This window comes from Anarrhichthys ocellatus, unplaced genomic scaffold (genome assembly GCF_004355925.1).
Source record: "Anarrhichthys ocellatus isolate YVR2014 unplaced genomic scaffold, GSC_Weel_1.0 scaffold111, whole genome shotgun sequence".
Taxonomy (NCBI): Eukaryota; Metazoa; Chordata; class Actinopteri; order Perciformes; family Anarhichadidae; genus Anarrhichthys; species Anarrhichthys ocellatus.
Genome location: NW_022280141.1, coordinates 714,702 through 730,121, shown reverse-complemented (window position 1 = coordinate 730,121; position 15,420 = coordinate 714,702). Strand labels below are relative to the sequence as shown.

At 44.3% G+C, this 15,420-nt stretch overlaps 1 protein-coding gene and 1 long non-coding RNA gene across 3 annotated transcripts; one reads left to right on the top strand and one right to left on the bottom strand.

Annotated features, from left to right (window-relative positions):
- Positions 1-740: 740 nt before the first annotated feature.
- sars1 (seryl-tRNA synthetase 1) lies at positions 741-9,120 on the bottom strand. The gene is made up of 11 exons (XM_031876580.1): positions 8,938-9,120; positions 7,782-7,852; positions 7,558-7,638; positions 7,227-7,385; positions 6,296-6,439; positions 5,465-5,620; positions 4,933-5,154; positions 4,722-4,851; positions 2,143-2,300; positions 1,861-1,990; positions 741-1,604 (listed from the first exon to the last, which is right to left on the bottom strand). Exons 1-11 carry the CDS (start codon positions 9,071-9,073, stop codon positions 1,444-1,446), a joined length of 1,548 nt encoding a protein of 515 aa, XP_031732440.1. The 5' UTR covers positions 9,074-9,120; the 3' UTR covers positions 741-1,443.
- Positions 9,121-10,613: 1,493 nt separating this feature from the next.
- On the top strand, positions 10,614-15,240 carry LOC116399411 (uncharacterized). Of its 2 annotated transcripts, XR_004213832.1 has the most exons (3): positions 10,614-13,485; positions 13,600-14,635; positions 14,878-15,240. It is a non-coding gene; the product is annotated as an uncharacterized LOC116399411 (long non-coding RNA). The 2 variants fall into 2 exon arrangements; XR_004213831.1 differs by having other exon boundaries at positions 10,614-14,635.
- Positions 15,241-15,420: the final 180 nt, after the last annotated feature.

Genomic DNA, 15,420 nt, shown 5'->3' with positions numbered 1-15,420 from the left:
ACAGCAACATATCATGTACCATGACAACGACAAACAATATGCACAGTTGTGTGTATTTTATACTTTGATTTGAACGTCTTCCAGGCTCTTTCCTCACAAGATGTCATTTCATATAATATATTTACTAGTTTTTGTCAAAAAATAAATATCCTGATTTCATGTGTTTTTTGTTGAATCTTCACTCCTTAATGTTTCTGTGTACGTTTAATATGACAGGCTGAACACCCCTGTGCCGGCCTCTTTGTTTACGGCTCCATCCACATGGTTACCCCGTGTTTAACGCCCCATTGCAATGAATTGTGGGTAATTCTCTCGGGCAAAGTCTGCATTTAATGCGGACTTATGGAAAGGGCTCAAGATGTCTGCCAGAGACTCAAACACTCGATGAGTTGACAGTGGGACACTAAAACCTCTCAAAGTAAGAGTCCGTGAGTGTGAGATTGGGCCCATGGTCTGACTGGAGACTGGATTTGTTCATTCTGAGGTTCTTTTTGCCAAAACAAGGCTATGCTGCCGACCCCAACATGGTAAGCTGGTATTTCCTGCTATCAGATGCTTTGAGAAACAGATTCTACATCAGAGTTGTGTAAATTAACCCAGTGAGTTCCCAGACACTGAGCTGAATCACATATTAGTGTTCTTTCTGGTGTACATGCATACTTCATTCACTGTAAATATACACATACTGCACAAATAACCCACATGTACTGTAGACTCACTGGAAAAAAACAAAAACAAAATATCTTCCATATCAACTTTTTAATATTTGTTTTACAATAAGTGCCACTTCTTGAATGCTCAATCATATACATATACATATATGTATACACATATCTATCTCTCTTTAGCGAGTTCATACAATGTCTCAATCATAAGCCAGGAAGAGCATTATGGTCATCAATGGTTGAAGATGATTGTGGTCAGAGAAGACGAGGTGAAGCCTAAATACCCGATCATTGATTGATTTCTGAAGAGTAGAATTTAGATCAACTTTAAAACCTTTTCAGACTCAAAGAAATAAGTTTCACAGAAGAGATGCAGGCGTCGTTCTCGTAAAGATTTCAGTTACCGATCACCTTTTATTGTCTATTACAGATCCTAAAAAGCTGAGGAAAACATTAACTTGTAATGTTTAAGTTTTCATAACTACTGCAATGATGTGAAGCTGGAATTTTACCAGTAGTGTCATCTGTCTGTTTGCTGCAGAGGTGAGAGAGTGAAGAGTAGATGTAGGAGGAGGCCTTCGTCAGTGCGCTCTATGTGATCGTGGGGAGGAACAGCTGAGATGAACACCTTCCATTCAGATAGACACAGATGAGACGGAGCTCCCCTTCACGAAGACGACAGTAACAGCAGAGCTGACCCGCGGTTGTCCCCCCGGGAGGCCCCGTTCCACCCGTGTCTGCCTGCGTGGCGCTGGTGAAGCGGCGCGGTCGCCGCGGCCTACGAGTCGTCGACGCACATGGTCTCCATGGCGTTGGGAAGGTTCTGGCCCCCCCCTCCCTGCTTCTTCTTCTTCCCTCCGTCGTTGTGTTTCTTGGCTTTCTTAGACAGCTCCTGGTCGATGGGAGCGGGCTTCACGAACTTCAGGATCTCTGTCAAACCTGGAGGTGAAGGAAATAAAATAAAATACATCCTGGAAAACACCACCACTTTGTTTTTACTGTGACGGCCCTTAAAGGAATAGTTTGTCAGTGTCGCTCTGATTAATACATTGACCAAAAGAACTACAAGCCAAGCTAACAATAGGTCCCTTCATTATTCACTTTGCCTGAAGGTCATCATTGACCACAATGCTTCACAGCATCTATTGGTCATACTCGACACACACCGGATGTGAAACCCTTCGGCGCAGCTTACCAGGAGGCATGAACGGCCGGAGCATCTCTGGAACAACGATGCCTTCCTCGGTTTGGTAATTCTCCAGGATGGCGCACATCACGCGAGTGGTAGCGCACATGGTGGCGTTCAACATGTGCACATACTCGGCCTGCGTGACACACAGAGAGGAGTGTTTAGAGCAGCTGCAGTCTGGATAAAGCTTCTACCGTATTCTGGAATTAAACCTTCCGCCCAACGACAGTCGAGGTCGCGTTGTCGGGGGGGGGGGGGGGGAAATAGATGTGGAACAGCGCGCCTCACCTTGTCCATCATCTTCTTGGTCTGACCGTAGCGGATGCGGAGGCGCCGGGCCTGGTAGTCCGTGCAGTTTGAGCAGGAGACCAGCTCTCTGAAGGCACCAGAGCCGGGGAACCAGGCCTCCAGGTCCAGCTTCTTGCTGGCGGCGTGATTCAGGGCACCTGTGCGGACGTAGAGCAGCAGACAGTTAGCCGGTATCACGGTAGGATCTTCATGCTCCAACAGCAGCTGGTAAGTCCTGATTTCTCTCCAGTGATCATAGAGCAGCAGACATGTTCCATGTTACACGTGGAGCAAACCAAAACCCTCCCGGCTGCTCCAAATTCAAATCATTGCCTCGACGGAAAAAGCTTTTGGCAAACACTGGATACATTATATCAAACTTAAACCTGAGTGTAAACAATATGTTCCTTCCAGAATTGATTCGTCCGCAGATTATTTCTTCCGCTGACCGTTTGGTTTCTAAAATGTCCAAAAATTGTGAATAACACTGATCACACTTTTCTAAAGCCAAATGTGATGTCTGCAATGTACAATCTACAAACTTCTATTTCTAGAGTACGTCTTCACTACATTACCTTTACATTATGGGGCAGGCTCATCCAGAAACATGTCGGTCTCCACCTCATCATCATCATTCATATTTAGAGCCAGTATCTGTTTTCATTCTTAACACTCTGAACCCCAAAACTGAGTTTTTCACTCAGTTTTTCAGTCACATCTTCCTCTCTGTGGTCTTGATGTTCACTGCAGTTCATAAGTTCTGCACTTCTATGGAAACACTCATGGCTAGAAGTAGAGAGAACTCAAAACGGTCTTTTGTGCAATATAACAGTTACAATGCCAGAAATAATAATTTAGTTTGATTTTATTTTACAAAGACTGGAAAACAATGGAATCTATATATCCAACATTGTTCCAAGTGCCCACAAGTGTTACCACCAGGGTAGGAAATTTACATATTTTTTTGGGGCCAACTTTTGCCCCCACTGACTGAAATCCAGGGGCATTTTCAAAAAGTTGGGGGCACTTTTTGAAACTTGTGAAATAACATTTAACCTTTGTTATAAATAATAATAAATATACTTATTTAGGCTTACAGTATATGAACAATTGTCATCAAATGGCAATAATAAGACTATTAGCAGTAGTCTACAGATTCAAAGTGTTTTCTTAGATTTATTTAACAAAAAACAAACATAAATCAGACAATCATATTCAATGTTATTCTTATTTCTTTGTGGGTATTTATTGTTATTATAAAAATTTTTAAACAACTATTAACAATTACTAAGTCAAGGATGCCTTGATTACATATACATCAGTCATTGTATGGAATTATTGAGAAAGATATTTTTGTAGCAGCTCAAATATTGTGATATTACCCATTTTTGTCCTGAAATTATGCATTAGTCATTGTGTGGAATTTTTGAGAAAAACATTTTTATAGCACCTTAAAAATTTAAAAAATGTGCTATTTGAAGGTACAAATTCAGTTCAGAGTTTTTACTTAGCAAAATATCTTAGTTGACTGTCAGTCAGGTATTATTCATTAGCAACCCTCAAATCAAAGAACAAAGACACTTTATGCACAATTAAGTATGTGTACTTTGTTGGCATCTTATTCTGAAAACCGGATGTTCGTCTGAAGAAACCAGATGTTGTCTCACGTTAATCTTTCCGATAACTTTCAAAGTCCTTCGCTCGCTCCCGATCTGCGCCGTTTACCGTGAATTTCAACATATAGGTGCACTAAAATTTAAGTGTCTGCTGAGTTGACCGCAGTCACAGGTCTGATTAAGAAGTGCTCCATTTATTTATTCGTTTAGAAAGTTCGGGGGCATTTTTTGCCTCTCTCCTAGTGATATCGGGGGCAAAATTATATTTCTTAGGGGCAGTTTTGCCCTTTGCCCTCGTGTATTTCCGACGCTGGTTACCAGTGTAGTAAAAAAATAGAGGGTCCACGTGCTGTATATGAATCTATTCACATTTTTACAACCTCCTCTCCTCTCCGTGTTCAGCAGCAGTCCAGTCAAAGTGACCGTTGTCTCAGACCAATCAATCGTGGCTTCATAGTTTTGCTAAGGAGCTCAGAATTTAATGATTTTTACAGGATGTGGTTTCTTGAAACGGTTTATTGGGGGCAAGATTTTTAATGAGGCATGCAGAAAAAAGGGTTTTAAGCTTAGATTCGGTTGAATTTTCTGACAGCAGCGGTCATCACACATGATGTGTTCAAGGACCACGGGAAAGAAGAAAATGTGACGATTATGTTTTTACAGCTTCTGGCTATGATAAACTGTGTAGTTTTGTACAGAGAATAAATGCTTCTTCCATCCCTCGGGTGGGTTTTGGGTTCAGAGGGTTTTAAGATGTGTTCACTTACTTTGCCGATAAAGTGGAGATTAGTAGAATCATGTTTTGAGCAGAGTATCCCTTTTCCATTTTGTAATACCGTGATGAATTACCATCACTGCAGTACCCCCCCGCAAACATACTGCAATACATTTTAGGTGGTGTCTCCCTCCCCTACATCATTCACATACTGTAGGAGGGTCTACGAGTGCATGCTGAAGACCTACCAGAGACGATGTTGACGATGCGATAAGGAATTCCCAGAGTCTGGTAGAACTCTTCTGCCGTCCCGATCATCTCGTCAAACATCTCCCACGATTTGCCGTCGTGTGGGGAGGCGAAGACGAACTGCTCAATCTGCAAAGAGATCCTCCGTCACTTATTTATCTGAATGTTGTACTCCGATGACAATGAAAAGTCACAGAAGACACGACCGACCTTCTCAAACTGGTGGACCCTGAAGATCCCGCGGGTGTCTCGGCCATGGGAGCCCACTTCCTGCCTGAAGCAGGTGGAGTAGCCGGCGTAGCGGATGGGCAGGTCCTCGGGTTTCAGCCACTCATCCCTCAGGAAGGCCGCGATGGGCTGCTCGGAGGTGGCGATGAGGTACTTCTCGTCGATGGAGTTGTCGTCCGACTTCTCGCTGCCCTTACCGATGACCTGGGGAAAAGGAGTGCAACGGACAGAAAGGTTCACAGTCATCAGAAAACAGTCGTTGAATTTGTATTTTTATTTTTCCAGGTAAGTTTGGGGAAGAAGTGAAATCATAGTACTATCTAACGATGCGCAGTTCTCCGTTTGGGCCTCCAGGTGGCACTTCATGACCAAAAGTATGTGGACGCCTGAATATCTCATTCCAAAACAATGGCTGCTGTTTGATTTCCAAACTACTTCAAATAATGTCAGCTTGTCTGAAGGACAGAATATCTTTGAGAGGGAAACTTGAGGAACTCAGTAAAAGCCTCCGTACCTTGTAGAGCTCATCGTCAAACTGGCTGAGCTGGGCGACTTCCTGCATGACCTCTTTCCTCATGAAGAAGGGCGTGTAGAGCATGGTGTAGTTCTTGCTGTGGAGTATCCTCATGGCGTAAGTGATCAGGGCCTGCTCCAGGAACACCAGGGGGCCCTGAACACAACGGAGGAGAGGAGGAACAACAGCTTTCGTTATTTGCAGGACACAAAAGGGCAGTGACGAGTCTTCTGTGGATGCAAATGTTTCTCCTATGTGGGGTGAAACAGCTCAAAAGTAGAGGGAATGTTGGTCCGTCTGCAGTGATGTCCTAATGTCTGTGTCATGCATGTGTTGACCCTCTGACCCGTTTTATTCTACTTGTCTCATTCAAAATCTGCCCCCAAATCAACCGTTTGCTCTCACCAAAAACTGTAAAAAAAACAAAACACATTGAATTCTGCGCTCCTCATCACAACTAGGAAGCTATGACTGATTCGGCTGAGACCAACAGTCGCGTGTAAAGAATTCAGTGAAACTTCCACTGAACTGCAGGCTGCTGAGCGGAGAGGTTGTATAAATGAGAATAGATTATTGTATAAAACAAGTAGAGCCTCCAATTTATTCCAACATTTGTAACACTTGAAAAAATGTTGAATATATAGATTATATTGTTTTCCAATTTTTGTAAAATCATTTATCAAAGAAATTCAACTTGCGTATTTTTAGTTTTTTATGACTTATGGCATGGTAACTTTGTAAATACTGCAGAAAGAAACCAGCAGTTGAGTACTCTGTAGTTTCCATAGAGGTGCAGGACTTGGGGGAACTTGGGGTTAAATTTGCACTCACCTTCAGGAAGTAGCCTCTGCTGCCAGCCACAACAGCTCCTCTCTCTCCATCAAAGCCATCGATCATGACCACCAGGTCCACATGGGAGTACTTCTTCTGGACACTGCAGTCGCCCCAGGTACGCTCCACCTTGTTGTCTGCGTCCTGTCAGGAGGAAACAACAGCGAGTATGACATTAAGATAATTAGTCGGCTGTCAGAAAGTCAATCTGCGACACTTTAGATGATTAATGAGTCATTCATCGAACAAGAATGCCAAAAAACTCTCTGGTTCTAACTTCTAAAATGTGAGGATCGGCTTCCTTTCTCTGTTTTTACATCATTACCAACTGAATGTCAAGATTCCCTTCATTTCTTTCTCTCGAGCTAAATAGAACAGTTAAGGTAGAGATGGGTACTGGCAATGGCGGCGCACGTACGTGCTGCGGCCGGTAGCTCCTATGAATTTCACTATATTTCTGTCTTTGTTGTTTTTTTTCTTGTTTATAATTAATGGCGTATGACAGAATACATTCATCCTCATCTGAAAAGGAAGCATGGGGTTTGGATTAAGTGCTAGAAAAGTAATAATTCAAGACTGATCCGTGTGTGAAGCAGCGTCGATAATTTACACGACATGGTGTTGCATCTTGTGTGTGGGAGTCCAGCAGAACTGCAGACGACGACGTTTCCAGCCTCTAATACCCCCAGAAACACTCTAAAGAACTCCCTGTGAGTGCAAAAGTTGAGTGTTTGTTCCTATTAATACACAATTTGTAGTAGATCATAATATTTATATTTAGGTATATGTCCTGAAAATTGCTGCATCATTTGTTATATAATCCAATTTATTAGCAAAGACCACGCCAATCAATGGATTACCAGCTACTTGAACTGTATGACTGAGTCAGAGTGATGTAATGGGCTGCTCCTTTAACCAGACTGCGTCTCACCTCATTGTTGCTGATGGGCACAGACGGGTGCAGAAGGTTGCCGAGCTCCCTCAGGTACACCAAGCGCTCCGCCTCCAGCTTTATCCTCTCGCTGTCGCTTTTCTCCACCGCCTCTTCCACCAACACACGCACCTTCTTGACCTGGGTAACCGTCAGGGGCTGACACAGAAAAAATATATATGTGTAGACGTGCAAACAAGAGAGAGAGGGGAAAGAAATGCGTGTGTTCCGTCTGTTTTTATTTTTGTTGAGATTTGTGTGTAACATGCAAAAAAAAGCACCGCCACACAGGTGGGGGGGGTAAGCGGCTTAGCGCACAAACCCGTCATACCGAGAGCGTTTCAGCTGTTAGGGACTCCACGTTCTGTGCTTCTTCAGGTACAGACTCATCCTCTCCAACTGGCTCCTTTCTCTGCATTTACAACATGAGCAAGGTGTTAAAGAAGAACTCCCTTCTCAGGACACATAATACTGACAGAGGTTTTTATTCCTCCCGTCTCAATCTACATCAACAATGACTCATTGTGTCTTCTTAATGGCCAGATGTTTCTGTACCTTCATCTTCTCCCCAATGCTCTTGCTGCAGAGGTTTTTCGCTTTGTTCAGGTTGTCTGCAGTGAAGCGGCCTGTTAGGAGGTTAAATAAAAGTCAGTCAGTGCATGGGACTGTGCTTGTGTGTGTGTGTGTGTGTGTGTGAGAGCTGGAATTGCAGGACTGGTAACAGGTGTGAGTGTCTGTGGCAACTCACCCTCACACAGTCAAAACTGATTAAAAGATGTAAAAACAAAAACTACCTTTGTCACTTAAACACCAGCAACAATGCACCGATACAAATCATTGGTGCCATCATGCTGGATCAGAATGACTCTTTTTGTAGCTACACTGCGGGGCGAGGTTGACCTGTCGTGTTGCAGGCTGGGATTGCATCAGATCTCACGTTATGAGCCGGCATCGCTAAGCTAACCCCTGCATTAGCCAACCTTCTGTATCGTATCCGCCGATAAAACTTATGGGGATGCGTGATTAACTACAGCCTGGTCTCTCTCTCTTAACAGCCTGATATTAAGTAACTACAGTTCGCTCCGTGGAGAGTAACCATATGGTTCATTTGGATTCTTAGACGCCGCTAGCCGCGCTAGCATTAGCCCCCCTGCGTGCTGTTCTCTTCCTCTGTGGTATCATCATGCCAAACCTCGTTCAAATCTGGCTATGAATTGTTGCCAACGCTTCTGACAAAACCCCGCTCATTGTACAAGGTACATTCGTTTACACCCCGTTAAAATAGTATCCAGTGGTAAATACGGCGTAAATATAATGCACCAAGCAGCACTCTAACTAGTTCACTAGTTTACTTTCTGAAATGTTTCGCAGTCCACTGCAGTGCATTGAGCGAGCCTTCAGCTGGCGTTACTGCCGTAGCAGCGCGTGGAGATAACAAGCAAATTCGTTGTAAAAACACATTTTTTGACCGTTTTAAAACACTTCAAGGTACCGAATAGAAGACGTGGTCCTATAAATGCTTGAAGTCTTTAAATGTCCCAGATGGGATGTAACAAACAGCTATATTTCTGTACTAACAATACAAATGCCAGATTTTTTAAAGGAGTTGGGCGTGAGCTCCTCTCCAGCGGAAGATACACTGACGCTACGTTGGCATTATTAGCCACCGCGCTAACGTTAGCCACTATGACTGAACTGATAGGGCGCTTACATTTTCTCCACTCCGTGTCTGCGGCGACCAGTTTATCGACCAGCGTTACATCTTTAAACCTCTTCCTTTGGGTTTCACGGATGGTTTCCGGATCGCCACCTTTGTCGGTGCGAAACAGGTCCAAGTCGAGCACCATCTTTTGTCCACGCTGTCAGAGAGAGAGCCGGACTGAGCTCACAATGACGACGCCTCCAACCGGGTTGCCAGGTCTGGTTGCTCAAGTCACTAAACCGTAATCCCAATTTGAGTTGTTAATTATACATAAATGGAAGGTTCATTATTAAGACACTAATGCGTTGCTTGAAAACACAATCTAATTTTATTCAGATGAAGTTGATCATATTTTGTTTATTGTTTTAGATACAAAAAGACGGTAGCTTTTCCACTTGTCTGGCAACCTTCAGCAACACCTGCAGATAGATAGATAGATACTTTACTTTGTAAAAATATTAAATATAAAAATGTACTATATATACAATAAAATATAGTAATATTAAATTAGCTAACTAAACAATAGTGCAAAGATTTAACCAAACAACAGAGTAACGGTGTTATAGTTGTGTGAGTTATCTGGCCAGAGGTGATTTATTATAAAGTCTTATTGCAGTGGGCAGGAATGTTCTCCTGTATCTGTCCTTGTGACAGCGGAGCTGGATGAGTCTGTTGGAGAAAGTGCTGGAGGTAGGTGGTGGAGAGGGTGGTCCAGGTTATCCAATATGGATAATAATTTCTTCAGTGTTCTCCTCTCCACCACCTGTTCCAGAGTGTCCAGTTTGCAGCCAATGATGGAGCCGGCCTTCTTAATCAGTTTGTTAAGTCTGTTGGTGTCTCCGGCTCCAATGCTGCTCCCCCAGCAGACTACGGAGAAGTACAGTGCACTGGCCACAACAGACTGGTAGAACATCTCCAGCATCTTGCTGCACACGTTGAAGGATCGAAGTTTCCTCAAGAAAAAGAGTCGACTCATCCCCTTCTTGTACACAGCGTTGATGTTGGTCTTCCAGTTCAGTCTGCTGTCGATGGAGACACCCAGGTACTTGTACTCCTCCACCATGTCCACATCCTCTCCCAGAACTCTCAGCGGTTGTGGAGCCGTCGTCTTCCTCCTGAAGTCGACCACCATCTCTCTGGTCTTGGCCATGTTCAGAAGCAGGTGATTTCTACCGGCCCACTCCACAAAGTCATCCATTACTGCCCTGTACTCCTCCTCCCGTCCGTCCCTTATACACCCGACCACTGCAGAGTCATCAGAGAACTTCTGCAGATGGCATGACCCTGAGTACTGGAAGTCAGTGGTGTACAAGGTGAACAGGAAGGGAGACAGAACAGTTCCATGTGGAGCTCCAGTACCACTGACCACCGTATCAGACAGCACACTGCCCAGTCGGACAAACTGTGGTCTGCCTGTGAGGTAGTCAGTGATCAAGGAGACGGTGGACGTGTCTACCCCCACCACCCGCAGCTTCTCACTCAGCAGCACTGGTTGGATGGTGTTAAATGCACTGGAGAAATCAAAGAAAGTGATTCTCACAGAGCCACCGGTTCCGTCCAGGTGCGACTGAGCTCGTCGCAGCAGGTAGATGATGGCGTCGTCCACTCCCACATGAGGCTGGTATGCAAATTGCAGAGGGTCCAGTGATGATTTCACCTGCGGTTGGAGGTGGGCCAAGACCAGCCTCTCCTCTCATTCACTCATTCACTGAATCATACGAAAATCATTGTCAATGCTTCTTCTTTACATGAGATGGACAATCATCACGCGCTGTTTGATGTGATATAAAAAAAAATATGATTCCACTTTTCACCCGCTATAATTCACCAACTGATTGTTTCAAATGTAGGTCTAGATTGAGAATTACTTAATAAGCTAAAGTTATACCAATCCATGTTTTCATATTGATAACAGATCAAATGACTTCAGGTAGTCTGCAGTTGGCCTCAGTCAGCACCTTTTGAGATGTTTTTTTGGACTTGGTTTGCACTGAATTATATTGCTTCCGCTTGTTGCACCATTTATAATCATCATCACATTCATTTGTATTTCACTTATGTACAGTGTTCAGATTTTGGTTTGGGGAGCAGGGAGGGAAGAGCCTTACTATTGCTTGAGACGGAGGAAAAGGTGTTTGTAGATCAATCAAAGTTTACAGCAGTGATTCTCAAAGACTGGGTCAGGACCCACATGCTGGGTCGCAGGAGAATTTATTAGGGTCGCCAAATATATCTGCACAATTTCTTCCACAGTCTTTTAATTGAACATTTATATCTGCGGTTCACCTTTTGAGCCACACGGGGGAGCCTGAATGTTCATATTGTCCGTTTTAAGACACTTCTGTATGGCTTCATTTGGCAGAACCGGAGGTTGCTTCCTGCTTGGTGTCCTTGAGCAAAACACTGAACCCTAGAGGCTCCCCGGGGCGCTTCAGCCCACTGCTCCTAAAGGTTATGGGTTAAATGCTGAGGTCAGATGTCTATGTACCTGTACGTATATGACCATTGTCATAAGGTTTATGTTTTTTTACATTTTAATCAGGAGGAGACCATTGATGTGTGAAGGGATTTTGGCGACACTACAATGCATAATAATTAAGTTAGGGAATGCTTATCCCAATACAAAAAAAAAAAAAAAAAAATATGCAAAGCACATTTTTTTCTGAAATAAGTGTTTTAGTATAACCAGGAGGAGTTCATTGATGCAAGGAGTGATTTTGGTCACACCAAAGTTATTGAACATGTTTACCGTGTGTCTTTTCAGCGTTGCTCTTTGTGGACGGTCCCTACTCACTCCGCTCACCGCTGACAGAAACCAGTATTATTAGCTCCTTCTGAGGAAACATTAGGGTGGAGTTCATTAGGGCATCGTTAGTGTTTTAACAACATGTCGTTTATGAGTTATTATTATGAGCAAACTACGGCTGGATAGGCCCACAGCTAGATCCCTAACAATTCGCATACACACATCAGAGAGGCACTGATGATGATGCAACCAACAGTATAGTGCATAGTGACTAAACACCTCGAGAATCCAAAGGCCTTTGCTAGACTGTTGTTTGTAGACTTCAGTTCAGTGATATCTACACCTGAAGCTGCTGGAGGGGATGGCTGCTGTGGACCACCTGCTGATCGGAGGTCTGCTTTACCTGGACCACCATCGTGGAGGTAAGAGAACTAAATCCATGTTTCCTTACTTTCTTTCCTGAACCTCCCTGAGAACTGTGAAAGCTTCCTCAGCACAGAAATGAACACACTTGTTGAATCTAAAGGTGAAAAAGTATCAGAATATGTGATGGCCTGTTGGGTGAATCTCTGCGTTTTCTTGGTGTAAAATTAATATAAGTGTGTTTTAATGTATAAAAAGTTGTGGGACACGTGCATGTGTAATACATAAACAATGCATGGTGCAGGGATTTGAAAAAAATAAGATGGCGACCGGGCCGATTTTCATAAAATGAAACTATTGGGAGCCCAACGCAAGAACGTGCAGGTGAGGGGCCCCGTTCCTCTGTGTGGATGGAGCATCGGGTCCTTTTAGTTATTAAATATATAATCTGTTCATAACGTTTGAACTAAAAACAGCTTTTCTTTGATTATTGCTTGTTTTGTCACTAATATTTAAATGTAACAAGAAGCACTCGGGTCTTTCCGTGCGTTAACTTTTTGTTTCCTCACAGGTGTCTCGTACATCGTTGAACGTCCCGCAGCCGAAGGGATCCCCGAGGTGCTCAGGATCATCGGCGATGACGACAAAGGTAAGTACGAAGGTACGACGGCGAGCCAGCGGAGATCGTCTTTTACATCGAAGACAGCGAAGAAGCAGCCATCGGTGTTCCTGAGGTAGATGAGGAACAAGAGGATGAAGGTCAGGGCATCCACCATCTCCCCTTAGATGATGTAGGCAGCGATAAAGAGGATGGAGGTGATGAAGACTCAGAAGTCACAGATGACAGCGCTGATTGGTCTGGCAGGTCTGAAGCTTCTGACTGGATCAGCGAGATTCTGGGTTCGACAGCATGTCGTCTGAGGAGGAAGAGGACGCTGGCTATCGGGAGGATGGTTTTTGGAGTGATGAAGAGGAGTTTGAGTTTGAAGACAACGGCGACATCTTCAGAGCTCCTCGCTGTGGAGGTCTCCTGCGGGAACCTGACCAGCTTCAGCAACCACCTCAGCATCCAGGATGCTTTGAGGAAGAAGAGGACAGGTCCAAAAAGCCGACTCCCTCAACCTCCGGCCCTAGCTCCTCCACAAGGAGGAGCAGGGAGGAGGGCGACGAGGAGAGGGATCCCCCCCAAGAGACAGAAGACGAGTTCCGAGCATTGCTACGGCGATGCCCCTCCTTCGACGTCTGGCCTCGGATGCTCCGCAAACGGGAGATGGGCGCGATGCTGGGGGGTCGTTGCTAGGAGCCCGAACTGGTACGATGACAGCGACTCAGATTAGGATTTTAGCTCTGTATGCAGCAGGACTGACAATCCATCTGGAGACAGTCGCAGTCGCGTATTTTGCGTCCGGCATTACTGGTAGCACCCTGGGTCGCATCTTCCACCCCGGGTTTGGTTTGGTTTAATTTAATATTATTATTACTGGTTTGCTAATAATATAAAATATATATAATATTTACTTTACGGTCACATGGTAGTTATTCTTCCTATTCATTGGTTTCAGAATGTCAAGGAGGCGGGTCTTATCTAACAAAAGCCTGTCAGGGAAGACGATCTGTGACCCAAGAGGAGTGAGGAGACACAGCGCGGGATGAGTCCAACTCACCTTCCATCCTTCTGGCTGCGGCTCAGTGTAGAGCAGGTCGGCTTTTAACCACAAGGTTGGCGGTGCGATTCCCAACTCCTGCATGCAGGGAGACACCGAAGCACAACTGGCTCCCCGACCGCTTTACAGCATCCCACAACAATACTTAGGATGGGTTAGATATGGAACAATATGGAACCCATCGGTGTCAGGGGACAATGGGACTTCCATTATATTAATGGGACTACCTGTGCCGTGTCAATAATATAACTATACATATAGCAGATAGATGGGACCCTCCTCTCAGGTCTGGTCGTAAGAGGAGACCGCTCTTCCTGATCCAGGCCTGATTACATCCGTATCACTGCTCTTTTTTGTTGATAGGAGCCAGTAGAAGTATTAGATTGAAATATCTCCACTGGCTCCTATGTGTGCCATGTTGCTCTGAGGTTCAGTGGGTTTCCTGCTGATCCCAGATCATTTGGGGAAAATGGTGAGGACAAAATTCTGACTTGGATAGAAAGTGACCTTACATGTGATATACCTGTTTATTCATTTAATAGAACTCATAAGTTAAAGATCACTCACTCTTTTGTTCTTTGATTTCTTTGTTTGTTTTTTTACTGAGGTGAAGATATCTTGAGATACAGGTATGGAGATCATTAATAACATTATTAAACGAGTCTAATTATTAGTAGTTAATGCATTATTCATTATTTATCTTTCAATTCGTAATATTTTGATGTCAGGCCAGGATTCCTGTGTCTCCTGAGGGTGGATGTCAACCAACCAATCATCCCAGGAAGCTGTGGCAGCCCACTGAACACCAAACTGTCTTCCAGACCCCCATCAGCTGGATCCCTAAACTGCCAGCCCCACCAACACCCTACCTCCCCCCAGCAGTCAAGAGGATGAGCAGGGCAAACTGGACAGCAGAGATGTTTCAGTCCACCAAGTAAGTCATTTGAACTACACATGATGACATAACTGTCAGTCCCTGCTGCAGTAAAATGAGAGGTTTTTTAAAGGCGCTCAGACACACTACCGCTTTAGTCCACAGGGACCGCCAGAATCACAGACAATGAATGTTCTTCATAGTAGCTCATTACATCCTGTTTGTAGATTAAATATTCTACATATCATCATGTTATTGAATCACATATGTATCAATATTCATGATCTGTTTTTGGGTGTCAGGGCAGGACTCTTTTCCTGATGCACTCGACAGTCGATGTCAGCCAGCCGAACATCTCAGGAAGCTGCAGAAACCACAGCAGTCTACCGAACACACCCCCAAAACCAGTGTGTCACCATTGAGATGAAGAAGACGGCAGCCCTGGTCAGTAGGATGAGGAGTGCCACTGAGCTTCCTTTGTGGTGGCGAGTTTGTGAAGCTGCTCACACGCACCGAAGAAGCTCTCCGCATCGGCGCACATCGAGACGGTCAAGAAAGAGACACTAACAGACCAACATGTTCTTTGGGGCTGTGCAGTGCCTTCCTACGCATAATTACTTGCATCTTTGTTTGGTGTTGAATTCAATAAAAAGGTCAAAATGTAACATGATCCAGCGTTCTGTGAGATCCTTTACCCCCGGGTCGGGTTAACATGAAGCTTCTTAAAGCTACTACCAGGAACTTTAAAAGTTAGGCTTGATGGATCAGACTTTCACATCTTCACCCTGCTGATGATCAGCACTCTTTGTTTGTGAAATATCTTCTTTGGCCAAGTATGTCATGGA

Excerpts from the sequence above, each read along its gene's own strand:
- sars1 (XM_031876580.1), bottom strand. The coding sequence starts at position 9,073 with ATGGTGCTCGACTTGGACCTGTTTCGCACCGACAAAGGTGGCGATCCG. Across the intron at positions 7,853-8,937 it reads AGACACGGAGTGGAGAAAAT|GCCGCTTCACTGCAGACAAC; the intron begins GTAAGCGCCCTA and ends ACCTCCTAACAG. Across the intron at positions 7,386-7,557 it reads TAACAGCTGAAACGCTCTCG|CCCCTGACGGTTACCCAGGT; the intron begins GTATGACGGGTT and ends TTTCTGTGTCAG.